Source organism: Marmota monax, unplaced genomic scaffold, assembly GCF_021218885.2.
Source record: "Marmota monax isolate L192 unplaced genomic scaffold, Marmota_monax_Labrador192_F-V1.1 WCK01_AAM20220418_F8-fsc00185, whole genome shotgun sequence".
Classification (NCBI taxonomy): domain Eukaryota; kingdom Metazoa; phylum Chordata; class Mammalia; order Rodentia; family Sciuridae; genus Marmota; species Marmota monax.
Genome location: NW_026693278.1, coordinates 1,128,746 through 1,147,945, shown reverse-complemented (window position 1 = coordinate 1,147,945; position 19,200 = coordinate 1,128,746). Strand labels below are relative to the sequence as shown.

Below are 19,200 nucleotides of genomic sequence, written 5' to 3'. Positions count from 1 at the left end.
TTGCCAGATCTTTCCATTTCAGTTTTTTTTTTTTTTTTGTGTGTGTGTGTGTGTGTGATTTCTTGTTGTTGTTATAGTTGAACACAATACCTTTATTTATTTATTTTTATGTGGTGCTGAGGATTGAACCCAGTGCCTCCTTCGTGCGAGGCGAGCGCTTACCACTGAGCCACAGCCCTGGCCTCTGGGTCTTTTGGTTTTAATCTGCTGGCGCAGGCAGCTGCCATAGTACTTCAGTTTGCTTCCAGGGCGTGTCCAGTGCCAGGCACAGAGCCAGCATTCCTGGGACACCTGCTAGTTTAGCGAGAACAGTGGGCTGACTGCTCCCACAGTTCCTGGGCCCCTTCCTGATTCGCTACCTCTTCTTGAGTTGCTTTCCTCAGAATAATTTTTTTCCACTCTTGGAATCTCTAGCTGTCCTCAGCCCCCCAATCTATAGCAAAGTGCTTGTGGCAGAGACCAGATGATTCTATATCCTTCAACTTTTCTGCCTAACTCCCGAAATTTTTCTACTACCTTTTCTGGTTGTCTTCTCTCTTTCTCTAATCCTCAGCTTTGGAAGAAAAGCCTTCTTGTCAAGGATTAATGGTACATGCAGAAAAACACAGTGGATTTCTGAGACTCCTCAGAAAAAAGGGCTCTACTTTACCTGTGAATTTGAAGGTTGGTGTTGTCCAGTGTGACCAGCCCATTGGTGGCAGTCCTTCGGTAGCCTGCAGGGGGCCTCTCCAACATGTCAATGGGGTACCAATACCGCACCAGCACCCCCTCACTCCGGAGATATGTTTCCACCTGCACCAGCTCGTTCACCTACAACAGGAAAAGGAAATGTCCGCTTATTAATAACTTTGTTTTCCAAATTTATATCCATATACAATATACAAAAACTCCCAGTTTTTAGCTATGATGTTTATAATTTGCATCTACTTATTAATTCATGAACAAAATTAATAAACTGAAAAGGAATTCATAATACATTCTCTCTCTCTCTCTCTCTCTCTCTCTGGTGCTTTGAATTGAACACTTCTCTTGCACGGTAGAGAAGTGTTCTGCCACTTAGTTATGCCCCTTGGTCTCCTGTTTAATAAATTCTTAATTACAAATTAACACAAAATAGAAAGGCTAAAAGCCAGTTATTCCAACAAACAAGCAAACAATGCTCAAAGTAGAAAACAAAAACAAAAACAAAAAAACGCCAGTTTGGTGGTGCACACCTGTAATCCCAGCAACTTGAAAGGCTGAGGCAAGATTGCTAGTTTGAGGCAGTTCTTAGTGAGACATGTCTCAAGATAAAACATAAAATGGACCATGGATGTAGCTCAGTGGTAAAGTACCCCTGGATTTAATCCCCAGTGCCAAAAACCAAACAAACAACAAACAAAACCCCACAAAGTAGAAAAAACTTCAAATAAAAATAAACACATATGTGTACTTGTCTACATGTATGTACATATATCCACACACATGAAATGTGTGTTTACATATCATCTGCAAATTAATATGTATTGTCAGATTATAACAATAAATGCTAATTTCATGCCATTAAGTCTAAAAGTTCAGACATGTGGTTGGTACTGACAGTGTTTTAGTTTCCCATACCAGATGGAAAATTTTAATTGGTATAAGAAACTAATGAATGGGGCTGGGGATGTGGCTCAAGCGGTAGTGCGCTCGCCTGGCATGCGTGTGGCCCGGGTTCGATCCTCAGCACCACATACAAACAAAGATGTTGTATCCGCCGAAAACTAAGAAAAAATAAATATTAAAAAAATTCTCTCTCTCAAAAAAAAAAAAAAATTTAAAGAAAACGGTGGAGGGTTGGAGTTGTGGCTCAGTGGTACAGCGCTTGCCTGGCATATGTGAGGCCCTAGGTTTGCTCCTCAGCACCACAGACAAATAAATAAAACAAAAGATTCATTGACAACTTAAAAATAAATAAAAAATAAGCTCACATATATCATGCATTCTGGATTTAAATGCCAATGTGATTTTTACTCAGGGACAATTAAAATTACTGAAGTAATAAAATTACTTGAGAAATAATAGGATGATTACTTTACAAAATTTTCCATTTTTCTAATTTTTATTTTCATACATTTCCATTGCTGAAAAATACCATTAGCAATTATCTTCTGATAACTAAAATTAGAAGTCTGTATTAGATGGCAGTGGGAGATTCAGGATTACTGATGGAGTTTTCTATTTAAATGGTCACCTCAGTAAACCATTAGTCAATGACCCCTCTGAAGAATTTATTGAGTTACATTAAGTCCTGGTAAAATGTAGTCAGCTAAAGATGTAAATTTTTAAAAGGTCAATTTCAAAGCATTAATGGTGCTACGCATGGTAGAACATGCCTGTAATCCCAGTGGCTTGGGAGGCTGAGGCAGGAGGAATGCAAGTTCAAAACCAGCCTCAGCAACTTAAAGAGGACTTAAGCAACTTAGTGAGACCCTGTCTCTAAATAAAAAATAAAAAGGGCCAGGGATGTGGATCAGTGGTTAAGCACCCCTGGATTCAATCCACAGTACCCCCCAAAAAACAAAGTATTAATGGTACCTAACATTATCATACCCCTGAATGACGCTGAAGCTTGTATCTACCTAGTGAAAAAGACAATTCTTCATCAGAGACTCATAGGTTTGATTTCATTAGTCTTTCTTACATGGGAAACTTCAAAACCATGTAGTTACAGCTTACAAACAGAATCCTGTTTTCCAAAGAGAGCCCTGGCTTTGCCTTCTCTCACTCTTTTCTGTCCTTCCTCTGCCCCAGTCACTCCGAATCCTCATGACCCCCATGAGAAAGCTTCATAAAATGGAGACAATTAGTGAATGAGTTTAACGAACTCACTTGACAGGTAGGGAAACTGAGGCTGAGACAATTAGTGAGATGATGTGATCCAAATGACAAAGCTCTTTGGTCCGTGTCTAACAATCCTGACAGTACTGTGTCTAACACCCATTCCAGAACAACGGGAGAACTTCCCGTGGAACTTGGGTGGAGATGAGGTTTGGACCCGGCTGTGTGGTAGAGCTGGTGTGGTCACGGGGAGTTGATGGCACCAAGAGTTAGGAGCTTACAGTGAGCTATCAGTCCTGATTCCTGGTTCGAGCGCACAAAAAAAAACTCAGGCAAGAAATTTGGCATGAGAGCATTTTTATTTGGCATCTTTATCCCTAATCTGAAGAGAAACTCAAATGAATAATCCCCTTTTTTCTCCAGTGCTGGGGACGGAACCCAGTACCTCAGGTGTGCTAGGCATGTGCTCTACTCCTGAGCTGCACCCCTGCCCACGAGCTCGTTTTCATTTGCAGTTCTGGGGCTTTCACCCAGGGGCGCTCTGCTACCGAGCCATATCCCCAGTCCTTTTTATTTTTTATCTTGAGACAGGGCCTTCCTAAGCTCTCTAGGCTGAACTGGAACTTGCCATCAAACTTTTTGCATAGCTTGGATAATGGGCATGTGCGCTGTACCTGGCTTCCCAGAATCACTTTCTAAGGTGCATGGGAGTCTGGGCACGAAGGCCTCATGAGAGGGATGATCACTCTGAACGGCTGTTCACTTACTGAATCGACATCTAAGACGACTCCATGAAGTCCAAAGGTTTTCAGCATCCCACGGATGGCAAATTTTGGCAAAGCAGTTCCAACAGTACTGCTGGCTACATTATTACTGTCTGGAGAGCGAGTTACAACTGTGAGACCTGAGGAGGTAGAGGTAGAAACTTCTTTAGGAAGAAGTAGCATGTCACTTTGAGACCCTAGATTATAGGGTCAAATATAGCTTTATGGCATTAAACAATGCCCTCAGCATTTTTACAACAAAAAAAGAACACAGCTCAGCCTGAAAAACAATACGATAGCATGTTTTAAAGACACTTGTAATTCACAGATGAAAATACAAAAACGCCACTTAAAAATGGGCAAAGGATTTGAATAAACAGTTCTCCAAAGAGAAGGAAAAGATAACACATGAAAAGATGTTCAACATTAATTATTAATCATTAGGGAAACGCATGTCAAAGCCACAAAGAAATACTTCACACAAAGTATACAGCTAAATAAAAAAGACAATAACTAGTGCTGGCAAGGATATGTGGGTATTAGAACTTTCACACATTGCTGGTGGGATTGCACTGTGCTGCAGACATTTTGAAAAATAGTTGGGCAGCTCTTCAAAAAGTTACACCAAAAACCACCAAATGACCCAGCAATTCCATCCCTATATACACACCAAGAAGAAACAAAAACACATGGCCACACAAAAACTCGTGCACCAATGTTCTCTGCAGCATTATTCATATTAGCCCCAAAGTGGAAACAGCTCAAATGTTTATTTTTTTATTATTTTTATCAAATGTTTGCTAATGGATGAATGGAAACGCAAAATGGAACATGTACACATAATGAAAAATTATTTGGCCACAGCATGGATGAACCTGGCTGAAGAAACCACATGACATGTGATTCCATTTGTAGGAATGAAGCAGAATCCAGAACAGGTAGATTCACAGAGACAGAAAGCAGAGCTGTGGTGCCCAGAGGCTGTGGTCACCCTAGAAAAACTACAGGGAGTAACGAGGTCACAAGATTTTTTTGGAGGGGGGACGGAACTGCTGAGCAACTATAGAGGAGCAATCACTGGGTGGTCGCACAACTTAGTGAACATATTCAAAACTCCTGAGTTGTACCTTCAAAAAGGTGAACTTTTTTTCGTGGTGGTGGTGGTGGTGGTGGAGGAGGAGGAGGAGGAAGAGGAGGAGGAAGAGGAAGAAGAAGAAGAGATGAAAATAAATATCTATTCCTGTGCCTGCCCATGATGTTCTGGTACTTTTGTGAAGGTCATCTGGTAATTCTAAAAGTGAGCTGTTTTAAATTCTATTTTTTTGTGTGTGCTTTCTGTTTTTTCTTTTTCCTTAAAATATGCAATAGTTTTTAAGTTAAGTGACTATATTCTATTAAAATTTTAAAATTTAACCATGAACATAGGGCTTATTGGCTCAGAGCTGGGCCCTCAGCCCAGGCCCTGCTTCCTGCCTTGCACTCTCAGCCCTGCCTCAGCTGCCCACATCAGTGAGCTCCAGGAACATGGCAGAGATACCAAGGGCCAAACAGTTGCTGATGCCTACCCCTGCCCTTGAGGGCTTCACATGGGAGAGCTTGGAAGAGGTCAAATTATTTGGCATATGGAGGTCACCCTAGGAAAACTACTAGCTGCTTGGTTCATGCCTGGGAAAATTCAACTACTGATATCATAGGAAAGTTCACAGGTGAATTAAGGAGGAAAGGAAAACCTTTTCGAACTTTGTCAATTGTGAACTTGTTTGCTTCATCTTTAATATCCTCAATGGTGGGAAGGTACAGGTCTCTTGGGATGCCGCCATTCTCCTCATATAGAAATTCCACTGTCTGCCGGGCAATATCCACCATGCCTGAAAACATAACAGACCCAGTCACTCTCCACAGAGCATGCAGTCTTGAGATCAACCATGACACTGACAAGTATCTGGAGTGAAATGACACAGAATCTTTTAAACACTATTTATGGGACAGTGTACTTCTTAGGGAAGGCAACTATGCAGTTTCTACCAAGTGTAAAATACTAAAGGCATTACTTCTGAGAATCTCTCAGACCTCTCTTGTAGCAATACAAGCACCAGTGTGCAAAGGTCCAAAAACATTCACTGTAGCACTGTTAGTAAATAATAACCACAAAATGGAAATAGCGCAAGAATTTATCAATACAGGATGGTTAAAAATGATGGATCATTATTATGCATTTTTTTTTTTTTTTTTTGGTACTGGGGATTGAACTCAGGGGTGTTCTATGACTGACTACATCCCCAGTCCTTTTTTTTAACTTGGAGACAGGGTCTTGCTAAATGGCCTTGAACTTGTCATCCTCCTGCCTCAGCCTCCTAAATAGCTAGGATTATAGGTGGTACCACTGGGCCTGGTAAGCACCTCTTTTTAAACAAAGCCTATTTCCATTACATAAACCCACCATCTTTATTTGCTATCTTGCTGTAATGAAGCGTTATGGCAATTTTCTAAGCATAGTTTAAAAAGAGATTGTGATTATAGAAGGATTCTTATGGAAAGAAGCGTCAGAGAGAACAAACAGAAACTGTGGCTTAATATTAAAACATTTTGGAATTAAATAATCTTTCCAAATAGTGGAAAGGAAGAAAAAAAAATACTATCCAATAAGCAGGAATAAGAGTCAAAGGGAGAATGCCAAAGTAAAGCTTGTGGAGGCCAGGGATAGATAGCTTCATTAATCTTCTCCAGGGGACCTGATGACAGGAGGCTGATCACCATTACAGAGGGATCCTTTGGGCACTATGAAGCATCTACCTATCCTCCTTTCAGCCTTTCCACTACTCTGCCGAAGGGGAAAAGTCTCACCTCCATCATTACCATTGTGACATGCAGAACTACATTAATTGAGTGCTTACTTTGTGCCAGGCACTGCTCTTAGGAGTTTCAACTACCTATATCAGCCCATTTATTTCTCATATACAAATGAGACTGTTACCATACTGATTCCATTTTAAAGATGAGGAAAGCCCAAGCTCCCGCGGCTGATAAACAGCACATCAGTGACTTTAGATGTGACTGTTAACCACTAGGTTCTTCAGATTCCCAGGACAACCATTCCAGCTGCATTTAACAGTTCATTTGAGTTAAAATGAAAGCAAAAGATCCAGAGCTCACTGGCAGTATGGGAGAAGACAAGGTCAAGTAAGGCTGGACACTTGACGAGCACCTCTCCTGATTTTACATCTCCCCATCTCTTCAAGCCATGCAATGAGCTCCTTGGGAGAACAAAAAGCACCAGACCTAGTTGTAAAGCACCCTTGATCTGGTCCAGGCCGGATTTCCTCTCTGCTTCATTCCGGAAGCGTCTTCGGATGGTAGGAAAAACCTTGGTCTCCCAAGCTTTCACCAGCAGGGCATAGTGGTCCTCCTGAAGGAGAGGCAACCCATGAGCAGAGGGGAGCGCCTCGAGCAGGCAGCATGCCTCCCCCCCTTACAGCTCTCGCCCAGTGGCCTCGCCCAGGTGACACCAGTGATGGCAGCAAGGGGTAGAGCCTCAGATGCCAGGGAGGAATAGCTCAACAAGCTCTTCCCTTCCCTCAACAGCCACTGAAACGCTCTGAGCTCACTGCTGCACTACTGCCACCGGACTGCCCCTCTCCAGCACCTGGACCTGTACTTGGCTATAGCCCAGTAGAGACCGACATCAACGGGTGGTGTGGAAAGATGAGCACGTCACAACCGTTCAGGCACAGCCACCCAGCTGAACCGTACCAGCACTGGCCTTGCAACCTCACACCAAAATCATTCCCTGAAGCTCATGGCAGCCATCAGGGAGCTAAATAAATATGGCCACCTCCTAACCTGGGTCTCGGGCCTCTTACCTGTGGAATGTCATCATCGTCATCGTCATCACTCTCATCGTCTGCAATGGGAGGCGGGTGAGGGTCTGGGCCAGAGGTGATGAAATTCTCATAGCTGAGCTCAACTTTATAATGACAGGAGGTGTCACTATCATATTCTATAACAAAGCAGGACGACAGCAAAATCAACCAAGAGCAAGCTAGAAAGACCATTAACTTCCTACCCTTGGAAAAGCTGGACTTCCTGAGTGTGCATCATGGATAGACTCCTAGCAGGTGGACAGACTTAAAGCAGAGTCAAGAAGAACTAGGCATCTATGATTACCCTGAATCCCAAGATAGTTTTTATGGGTCTGATTTATTCAACTCAGAGAACTTGGAAGGTTCTTTCCTATGAGAGAGAACCAAGCAGACACTTCACCCAGTTTTCAAACCAGCATCCCAGGGGCCAGATGTGGCCTACAGATGTGGCCTACAGACAGCTTCAGTTTGGTGAGCTCAGTTTTACTCAATTTTATTAAGACATTTTTCAAATAAAGAAAAGTTTATGATACACACCTATGTGCCTACCATCCCGATTCTATCATAGGCATCTTATTATACTTTGATGGCCACAGTTTTAAATCAACATTTTTTTAAATGAGTTAACTATAAAATGAGAGATTTTATAAATGCTCTGGGATCCTTAGCTACCTCATTCCGTTCTGCTGCCACTAACCTGTGACGGCTCCCTGAGGTGGAAAGTGCCTCCCTGGCTGCCATGCCTCCCACCCCCTGTTCTTTCACTTGGACTGGCCCGCCATCCTCAGGTGGCCTATGGTACTTAATTTGAGGTCTCCGTAATGGGGATGGCCCAGTGAAATGGGCTTATGGTATGCACAGCACTCTCAACCCTGGCAGAATGGGGCCTCAGGAGGAGGTGACTTACGTTGCTGAGCGGTGGCCACGGCTGCAATCCGGCACGGTGGCCCATGAGTGCCTGGGTCTGATGCAATACTGGTGCCGGCATCGTTGTCACTGTCAGATGCCATGGCAAAGGGCAGGGCCTCGAAGTTTGCACTAATCTCCTCTGCCAGGTCAGTGCATAGGTCAGCTGCGTTGCGATGGGCCTGCCCCTCGGCATAGGCAAATGGGCGGGAGCCAAAGTTGGCTCGAGTTTTGGTGTTCTGGAAGGAAAGGGCATGAAATAAAGGATTTGAAAGGTCTCTGGTTTCTCTCTCTTCATGGTACTGGGGTCTCATTAAGTTGCTGAGGCTGGCCTCAGCCCTGTGATTATCCTGTTTCAGCCTCATGAACCAGGGGGATGATAGGCATGCGCCACTGCATCCAGATTTTTTTTCTTCTTTATTATTTTTATTTTTAAAGTTGTAGTTGGACACAATACCTTTATTTATTTATTTATTTTCCTGTGGTGCTGAGGATCAAACTCATCGCCTCACATGTGCTAGGCAAGTGCTTTACCACTGAACCACAACCCCAGCCCTTTTTCTTCTTTTTTAAATACCCAAGGTGCACTTGACTAAATGGTGAATCAGAATGGCCCCACCTGGGAGTGGGCAGGAGTAGTCAGGCAGGGGGCAGGTGTGACTCCATGACCTGGTACCTGAAGTGCCACCCAAGCACATGCTGCCTCCCCTCCTGCCCTGCCCTCAAACTCCTGTGCTCTTTGCTACTCACACACAGAGCCCTCCCTCATTTCTGGCAAGGCCTTTCAACCTGACACTACCTACTGCAGGTGCCACTCCCTCCCCCGAAGCATTATTTCCTCCAATTCTGCCTAGTTAAGTTACCATTCCAGACTGGGCTCAAATGGCACTTCTTTAGGGAAACTGGGACATGGTTAGATTCGCTTGGTACTTGCCTTCATAAAGACTAATATTCTCATGCATAGCATTTATTAGTTTGTGATCACACACATATACTTCTGTAATTATTTGACTAATGTCTAATTCTTCCACTTTAGTATAACCCAGGGATGCTTTACCACCAAGCTACATCCCAGCCCTCTAAATTTATTTATTTTTTTGAGATAGGTTCTCACTAAGTTGCTGAGAATGGCCTCGAACTTGGGATCTTGCTGCCTCAGCCACCTGAGTAACTGAGATTATAGCATATGCCACCACACTTGGCTCTGTTTCTATTTCACTTAGAACTTGACATAGAGTAGGTGCTCAATAAATATTGCTGAATGTGTTAATGAGCGGAACAAGCTGGGAAGTTCTGTCTTATTGCCATCTTTAGTTCACTCAACAAATGCAGATACGAAAGACAATATCAGAGATATGGTACAGGGCCAGGTCCTAAAGACTTGGGCTTTTACAGTGCATGACATGGGAAGCCACTGATGGGTTAGAAGTAAAGAAGAGACAGTCTAATTAACTTTTTTTTTTTTTTTGATGGTGATGGTGATCAAATCCAGCACCTCACGCATACTAGGCAAGCACTTTATCAGTGAGTCACATTCTCAGTCCCTAACACTTTTAAAGGATCACTGTGGTTGCTGTGTTGAAAGGCACATAAAGGGATAAGAACAAGGCTGAGAGGTGGGCTGGAGAATAATGGATGAAAAGCAACCCCAGGGATGATGGTGGCCAGGCCAGGTGTTGGTGGAGAAATGGAATACATGGGTCAGGTTCGAGACACATTTTGAAGGTCGAACTAACGAGATTTGCTGGCAAACTGGATGTCAAGCAAGAGGAAAAAGGGAAATGAAGGAGGGTTCCAAGGTTTCTGGCCTAAGGAACAAGAAAGCAGGAGCTGCCATTCCCTAGGATGGGGAAGACTTGGAGAGCAATAGCTTTGGGTTTGGGCAGAGCTTGGCTCACTTTTGGATATGTTAACTTTGACATGCCAATAAGACATCTGTTTTGAGATGTGGCCTAGGCTTCTGGGTACATGAGAATGGGTACCTGGGTATAGTCTCAAATACAGAGATGAATTTGGGGGCCAGCAGCACATTCTCAGGAATAATGTCTCACAAAACATTAGATGTTACTAGGTGTTCCTTAAAAACCAGAGGTCCATGATGGAATACATGTGGGGAGGCTGGGTGGGTGAATACGAACTTCTGGCTCTTAACCAAAGGATTCCTCCCAGGGTCACTGTCAAAACCTAACCACAGAATCATTTTAGCAGCATCTGAAGGAGCACTGCTACTTTTGTCCTTGTACTGCTGTTAGAATGATGGCTAGAAGGAGTCAGAGCAGTTAGACTCTAAGTGCTTGCCAGACTGTGGGATCAGCATGTTGCTTAGGCTCACTTTGCGCTCCTTTCTGTTAACCATGCACAATACGGTATGTACAGAAGCACACACATTTACTGCCTTTTATCTTCTCCTTCCTGATAGAAACAAATTACTAAGATCTGCTCTCTTCTTCCAACAAGGTGATTTACCTTTTTCTGAATGTGAACCACAGGCCACATCCCACCAGAGACATCCTCAAGGTATGGTGAAAGGCGCTGCCCGCAATATGTGAAGTATACCCGGCCCTTGGCTGGCTGCCCCGGTGGAGGTGGAGTACCCTCGGTTCTCTCCCAGCCAATTCCTGCCACGTCACCTATAGTAGAGAAGAGGAAAGACACACACACACATTTCCTCCCTTTATTGACTCTCCAACAAACTTGTAATTTGCAACCTGTGTGGCAGCCAGATGAAGTCAAAAGTGCCCCCTAAGTTACCAAATGGGTAATGGCCTTACAAAGTGAGAGGTTTGGTGTACACTAGGGTCAGCAATGACAAGAACTTGGTTTTCACTAAAAGACAAACCATATTTCCAGTTCCCAAGTTTATTTAACTTTAACCCATTTAGATCCAAACTTGGGACCACCAGAAGTATTCAAGTTAAAAAAGCCCCCACCGCACTCACCAGGAGAGAGAGTCACGTCTAAGCGAACGCTCTTCCACTGGAGCAGACTGGAGCCGTTGTAGTGCACGGCTCGGCCATTGCTAGGGAGAGAAGGAGGGAGTCAAGGGCGAGATGCATCAACCTGCACAGCGGCAGGTGAAGTGCACGGGGAGGGCATCAGCAGTATGAGGGCCACCAGGAACCCTGAAATGTGAGTGCATTTCAATGGGCATTTCTCACATTTTGTGGGGGCAGAGACTGTGGTATCACTTTAGCATCAATACACCCACACCGACGACTCCCGAACTGTCTTCATAGAATAAAGGATGCGGGCTCAAATCCATTTGGAAACAAAACCAATCTCTTATTGCAGGACAATTAGGAAGGAACGATGCCAACAGGCACCGTGAATGTCCAAGCGAGGGAAGCAGCAGCTCCTTTCCTCAAGCTTATTTGAAGACACACCTCGATTTTGGCTTCTTATCTACAAACACCTTGTGGGAAGCTGCTGTTCTCTGAAACACTGACCCACTTTTCTTCTCTTTAAATAAAAGTAGTAGCAGTCACTCACTTGTGGAAAAGGCAAGTGCCCACTGGGTTGGTCCAAGCTCCATCTCGTTTCTCGGCTTCTGTAGCAAAGCCAAAGGAAACTATTGGTCCAGTGTCGTCATCAGTATCTCCATAGGAAACAATTTCAATTTCCCAGTAAAAAGATGGGGCCTGAAGAGACACCAGCAGAGGGCACAGTCAGGTGGCTCAGTCAGGGCCCCAACCACTTCCTTGCTCTTTCAGTTTGGAAGAAGCAGCTAAAGGCAATGTGCTGTGTGCTGTCTCACCTGAACTGGCAGAGGTGAGGTGGCGTAGATAAAGGTGCCCCGGGGCAGACCTCCCCCAGCGCTGGGGTCAGCCAGGAATGTGACCGAGGTCAGGTGAGATGAGAACATGCAGGCCCGCACTGGAGGAAACACTCGGGAGGGGCTCCAAGTTATCTCTTTGGGCTACAAGATGTGGGGGGGAAACCTCATTCAATAAAATTGCAGACACAAATGCCTCTATCTCCCAAAGAAAACAAAGGTTATCTGATGGTATTAAAATACCAGCATATTCAGTTGTGTACATATAAATAAAATAATTTTACTTTTTATTAGAAACATTGGTTTTGTTGGTGGTGCTGAGGACCAAACCCAGGGCCTCACACATGCTAGGCAAGTGCTCAACCACTGAGCCACGCCCCAGCCATATATATACAAGTTTTGATTTTTTTTCCCCAAAGGGAACTTCTTTTTTAAAAGGCTATCTTCTTCACCACGTCCACTCCTGTTCCCCAGGAATATTTACTCTTTTAACTCCGTAAATGTTAATGCTAATACTTTAATCAATCTAATATCATGAAATAGTCTTCTCTATCGGACAAAGCCTGTCTTTCTGACCCCCGATTTCACTGTATCCTACAGAGAGAACTGGGAGATGAGACGCAGGGAAAGACTGAGCTCCAGAGATGTGCGTCAGGTCGCCCTCATAGAGGTAGCTCAAGTCAACCTGGATGCCTGGCAATAACAGCTCGAGCACACGCTCCGCTGCTGCTGGCTGACACGGACAGGGAGGGATTCGCCATCTACAGAGGAGAAAGACCTGAGCATCAAAAGTACAGACAGAAATTCATTTGTGTTTAAAAAACTTTTATATCAATGTGCTGACCATGGCAACTGGAGATGATGACGTTTAAAGGGACTTTTTCCTTTTATATGTTTTATTTTAATTTTTTTAGGTGTAGATGGACAAAATATCTTTATTTTATTTATTGATATGTGGTGCTGAGGATGGAACCCAGTGCCTTACACATGCTAGGCAAGCATTCTACCACTGAGCCACAACCCCAACCCCCTTTTATACGTTTTTAATGTCTTTAAAAAATAAGTTTAAGATCACAGAAAAACTGCAAGAATACAGCAAGTCTTATACACTACCTAGATATTCCAACTTATCTTGTGTAATTCACATAATATACAATTCTCCATTTCAAATATATAAGTCAGTGGTTTTTAGCGTATTCAGAGTTGTGCGATCATCACCATGATCTAATTTTAGAACATGATTTTCCCTGCTAAAAGAAACTGTGTACTTCAGAACTCAAACCCCATCTCTCTCCTTCTAGCTCCTGGCAACCATTAATCTGTTTCCTTTATCTATGGATGCGCCTGAACTAGAAAGTTTATGTAATAGAACTAAGAAACATGAGGTCTTTGCCGATTTCACTTGGCATGACTTTAGGGTCCATCCATGTCATAGCATTTATTAGCACTTCATTCCTTTTTATGGCCAAATAGTCTGTTGCTTGGATATATCATATTTTGATTATTCATTCAACACTTAATGGACACTTGGGTTATTTTCACTTTTTGGCTATTGCAAGTAATGTTGCTATCAACAATCAAATACGTAGCAATTTCAAATATTTTGTCACTTTTGTTTTTTAAATTAGTCTCTCATTCTCTCTCCAAATACACCTATTATGAAGTGAACCAAGTAGCTAAAATTTTAAGGGCTTTCTTTCTCTGTTGTTGATAACAAAGAGAACTATTAATAAATCAATAAATTATGCCCCTAATGTAATTTTTCAGTATTCATAATGTCAGCTCAATATGCTTTGATATTCGGATGACTGCAAGCACCTACAAAGGGCTTTGCAATGCTCATCCTAAATGTCATCAGCAAGCTGCTGGCCTTCTTTAATGACGTGTGTTGCAGCCTGCAGCCAGGTAGGAGGTGTGAGGGCTCACCTGTCTCCGGTCAGCCTGCAGGGGAGGGGGCGGGGGCCGGGCGCAGTCCCGATAGAGCATCCTCAGCCGCTCACACTGCACCTCCACAACAGCAAGTCGCTCTCCTGCAGAGGGGCACAGGGAATCTGTGGAAACAACTCCTACAACCCCGAACAGAACTCTGACTCCTTTGGAATAGCATTGAAGCAAAATTTATTTATAGACATCATTTAATTCCTTACAAAGGAGCAAATGCCCTGGGACATCTTTGACTATGACATAGTCAGCAGCATGGCCATGTGGCTGCGTGCATGGCTTGGATGAGGCTGCTTAGATGCAGAACCTTGCTCTACTCCTCTGTATTCACTTCTCACTTCCAATACAAGGGTAATAATAGTGCCTAAATCTCATGGGTTTTTTTTTTTCCTTTTTAATTTTTTTTTTTTAGTTGTAGATGGACACAATATCTTTATTTATTTTTATGTTGTGCTAAGGATCATACCCAGTGCCTCACACTTGCAAGGCAAGTGCTCTACCACTGAGCTACAACTCCAGCCCTCTTGTAGGGTTTTGAGACGATGAAGTGAATTAACTCAGGTAGAGCCCTTAGCTTAGCTCCTAGCACAGGGCAAATAATGGGAACTATTATTCATATTCCTAGTAAATGAAGGCTATTATTCTTAATATCTAAAATGATTTTTAAAAATTAATGCGTATTGAGCCAGATGCGTTGGTGCACACCTGTAAGCCCAGCAACTTGGGAGGCTAAGGCAGGAAGACTGCAAGTTCAAGGTCAGCCTCAATAACTTAATGAAACCCTGTCTCAAAAATAAAAATTGCTGGGTGCGGTGGCACATGCCCGTAATCCCAGTGACTTGGGAAGCTGAGGTGGGAGTATCATGAGTTCAAAGTCAGCCTTAGCAACTTGGCGAGGCACTTAGCAACTCAATGTCTCTAAATAAAATACAAAAAAGGGCTGGGGATGTAGCCCAGTAATTAAGCACCCCTGGGTTCAGTCTCCGGTATCAAAAAAATAAAAATAGATAAAACTCATCTTTATATATCAGTATAAAATGCCCTAGGTCCAGTCCCCAATAAAAATAAGCCAATCAATAAATTAATTAATGTCTATTGAATGCCTCCTATGAACCAGGCACACTGCTAGATATTGGAGAATATGAAGACATAGGAGGTTAAATAAAAAGTGTGAGCATGCACACAAACACACATCCACACAAAGGAGCATAAAGCTTCACTGTATGTTTATGTGACATAAGGCCTAAGCCCAGGCACAGATGAGTGGGCAATAACTTCATTCTAGAATCCAGATAGGCTTAATGAAGATAGTATTGACTTCGATCTTACAAGAGACAGAAATGCAATAAACAGAGAAGAAAGAAAATTCTGGTGGCTTGACACTGTGAGAAAAGGTCTAGAAAAGCCAAGTGCAAGAGGTATTAAGAATATTTCATGGGATGGGATCGTGGCTCAGTGGTAGAGCACTTGCCTAGTAGGTGTCAGTCGCTGGGTTCAATCCTCAGCACCACATAAAAATAAACAAACAAAATAAGGTATTGTGTTCATCTACAACTAAAAAAAAAAAAAGAATATTTCACAAGATACATGGAAGTTAACTCACAATGGATCAAAAAACACCTAAACAACATAAACCCTATAGCTAAAACTATAAAATTCTTAGAAGATGATATAGGCATAAAGACTCTGGTTAGGCCATTTGGACTATAAATCCGCTAATATTTATTTCATTCAATTTTTAAGGTTTTTTGTTGTTGTTTTATGTTTTTGGTTTTTTTTGGTACTGGGGATTGAACTCAGAGGCACTTGGCCACTGAGCTACATCCCCAGTCCTATTTTGTATCTTATTTAGAGACAGTATCTCACTGAGTTGCTTAGTGCCTCATTTTTGCTGAGGCTGGCTTTGAACTCATGATCCTCCTTCCTCAGCTTCCTGAGCTGCTGGGATTACAGGTGTGTGCCACCATGCATGGCCTATTTCTTAAGGTTTTAAAACCATTATATAATTTTTTTGTAGTTGCAGATGGACAGAATGACTTTATTTTACTTGTTTATTTTTATGTGGTGCTGAGGATAGAACCCAGCACCTCAAGCATGCTAGGCAAGTGCTCTGCTGCCGAGCTACAATCCCAGCCCTTAAACCATTTTTGTAGACACAAATTTACAACAGATACTAATGGTTTTTAGACATGACACCAAAAGCACAAGTCACAAAAGAAACCTGGGTAAAGTGATTTCTTCAAAATGAAAATTTTTATTATTTCAAAGTATATTATTAAGCAAGTGAAGAAACAACCCATAGAACAGAAGAAAATATTTGCAAGTTACATTTGACTTGGGACTAGTATATCTAGTCCCTTGTTACTCAATAATAAAAAGACAAATAATCCAATTTAAAAATTTCCAAGGGATTTGGACAGAAATTTCTCCAAAGATGATGAACAAATGGCTAATAAGAATGTGAAAAGATATTCACCATGATCAGTTATTAGGAAAATGTAAACTAACACCATCACAAGGGACCATTTCCCACCTGTGAGGATAGCTATAATAAAAAAGGTAGACAACACCAGCATTTGTAAAACATGGAGTAACTGGAGCCCTACATGTTGCTGGGATGTAAATGATATGGTCACTTGAAAAACAGTCCCTCAAAAAGGAAAGCAATTCCTTAAAAGTTAAAGATAGCCAGGTGTGGTGGCACATGCTATAACTCCATGTTCCCAGGAGGTTGAGGCAGGAGGATTGAAAGTTTGAAAGCAGGGTAGGCGAATTAGAGATTCTGTCTCAAAGTTAAGTAAGTAAGTAAGTAAATACATAAATAAATAAAAGGGCTGGGGGTAGAGCTCAGTAGAGAACTTGCCTAGTATGTGTGAGGCCTTTGGTTCAATCTCCAACACCACCAAAACAAAACCACAAAAAAACCCACAGAATTATCATGTAAGCCAGTAGTTCCACTCCAAGGTATATGCCCAAGAGAACTAAAAATATATATCCACATAAAACTTATATAAATGTTTATAGAAGCATTATTCATAACAGCCCAAAGTAGAAACAACACAAGTATCCATCAATCAATCAGTGAGTAAATAAAATGTGGTCTATTCATACAACAGAATGGGATTGAGCCATACAAAAGAATGAAGTACTATAATATGAATGATTATGAAAACATGATGCTGGTGAAAGAAGCCTGACCCCAAAGGCCACATACTATATGATTCCATTTACATGAAATGCCCAGAAGATGCCAATTTATAGAATAGAAAGCAGATTCATGTTGCCGGAGGCTAAGAGTAGAGATTAGGGTAGTAACCACTTACTGTGTATATGAGCAGTTTTTTGAGAGGACAGAGGTAGAGATATTAAGGAATTAGTGGTGAAGCTCACTGAATTGTCCACTTTAAAGTGGTAAATTTTATAGTCTGTAAATTATTCCTCAATTTTAAAACATTCCTGGATTAAAAAAAAGTAAAGTACCCAGCCAGGTGCCTATGATCCCAGCAACTCAGAAGGCTGAGGCAGGAGGATCATTAAGTTCGAGGCCACTTAGCAAGGTTCTGTCTCAAAATAGAAAATAAAAGGATAGGGGATGCAGCTCAGTGACAAAGTGCCCCTGGGTTAAATCCCCAGTAAGAAAAAGCAAAGCAAAGCAAAGCATTGGGTTTGTGTCAGACAGTGGCTAAGGACTAATCTACTTACACTGTAGCTACAGACACATAGCCACCTAAGGGAAGAAACAGACACACCCAATGTAATCCCATGATATGAATCAGGAAACAAGAGAGATAAGGCAACTTTAAGACAGAGTCAAAGAGGGGCCAACAGTACAGCGGGCCCATGAGGTGTGTGCCTGGGTCCTTTATATTTGGGGTACAAATGTGGATCTTTGCTTCCCAGTGGTCAGGAGGAAGAGAGAAACTGTTCAATTACAGAGCTTATGGAGGCCATAAATAAGTTACCTAGTCATAAGGAGACCAACTATTTCTGATATACACTTTCTAACTATTTTGTTTAAATGACTTAGAAAATTATTCTGGACGACCTCACATACAGAATCTCAGATGATACAATGACACCTGCAACAATGCTGTTATAATTAACCAGTAGCAGTTTCCATGGTGAAGATTCATGCTAAATAACAAGGTAGAAGCTATGCTTGGGGTTGGGGAAGGGAACAGGGCTTACTTGATAAACTTCATTTGCCATGAGGTTGGCTTAAGGTAATAGCAGACTCTATAGTGTCTGGTGTAAGAATTTAAAAGTCCTACACTTCAATGAAGAAAAACCTCGTTCTTCCCAGTCATAGTAATAAGAAACTGAGTGGTCTGCTGTGACTCTGTCCAGGGCACAGGCAACAGCTTGGCATCAGTATCTAGGAAAGCCAGTCACACAGGGCAGCCGCTGCTCCTGACAAGCAGCCACTCAGATCAGGTCTTCAGCAAGATGACAGAGGTGACAGTGTGGAAAGAAACAAGGTGAGAGGAAAGAGCTGGGAGCACAGTGCTGGTGGAGAGCTGGCGTGGAGACCGGTAGGGCAGGGCTCAACTCCAGAAGGATGTCAGCAAGAGACATGAGGACAAGGTGGAGGCACTTGCTCGGCTACTCCTGGAGCAGCCACCATACTTGGAGTATTAACTGGAGCAGGGAAGTCAGGAAGGAGAGCTGATTCCTGAACAATCGGCAACTCTGATTATAAATGTGGCACACTCCTGAGGCTGGGGAGGGGATATGGTGGAGAAACAGCCAGCAGGCCTGGGTCTCCACAGAAGGGAGACAGTGAAAACTCAAAAGGGCAAGGAGAAGGTGGGTCAGGGCAAACTCAGGGCACCGTTTCCTGGAGTGTGGTCTGAAGGCCACTGTGCCATAACCATCTGGGCCACTCTTAACAGCCCTGTGGTTCTTGGGCAGCATTTATCTTTTACTATTATTTTCTTGGGAAGTAGTTTAACATGATTCTGAGCTTTCTTAGGAATTTTCAGTTTGAGAGCATCTGGGTCAAGAAATCTGTATATTAGAAAGTTGGGAGAGGGAGAGACGGCTGAACCTGGGGTTCTGGTTCTCTAAAAGTGTAAAACAAGTCAAGACCTCTTTTGGTTTCCATGGGCTTTGTCTTCAGGTTTGAATCGTGGCTTCCTTTGCTGTTTCAACTCAG

The 19,200-nt window shown here is 42.7% G+C and overlaps 1 protein-coding gene across 7 annotated transcripts in view; it reads right to left on the bottom strand.

Annotated features, from left to right (window-relative positions):
- The window catches only part of Hectd4 (HECT domain E3 ubiquitin protein ligase 4), a 176,224-nt gene that overhangs the window by 31,726 nt on the left and 125,298 nt on the right, over nucleotides 1-19,200 (bottom strand). For all 7 annotated transcript variants that reach the window (XR_006854436.2, XM_046456507.2, XM_046456508.2 and 4 more), the window contains exons 45-55: nucleotides 14,031-14,134; nucleotides 12,087-12,248; nucleotides 11,822-11,970; nucleotides 11,272-11,351; nucleotides 10,799-10,962; nucleotides 8,334-8,571; nucleotides 7,427-7,563; nucleotides 6,846-6,972; nucleotides 5,297-5,434; nucleotides 3,570-3,706; nucleotides 650-810 (exon numbers count right to left, since the gene is read on the bottom strand). Coding sequence is in view for 6 of the 7 variants with exons in the window: in XM_046456507.2 (XP_046312463.1) it covers nucleotides 650-810; nucleotides 3,570-3,706; nucleotides 5,297-5,434; nucleotides 6,846-6,972; nucleotides 7,427-7,563; nucleotides 8,334-8,571; nucleotides 10,799-10,962; nucleotides 11,272-11,351; nucleotides 11,822-11,970; nucleotides 12,087-12,248; nucleotides 14,031-14,134 (1,597 nt within the window). In the remaining variant the exon portion in view is untranslated. The remainder of the gene's footprint in view (nucleotides 1-649; nucleotides 811-3,569; nucleotides 3,707-5,296; nucleotides 5,435-6,845; nucleotides 6,973-7,426; nucleotides 7,564-8,333; nucleotides 8,572-10,798; nucleotides 10,963-11,271; nucleotides 11,352-11,821; nucleotides 11,971-12,086; nucleotides 12,249-14,030; nucleotides 14,135-19,200) is intronic.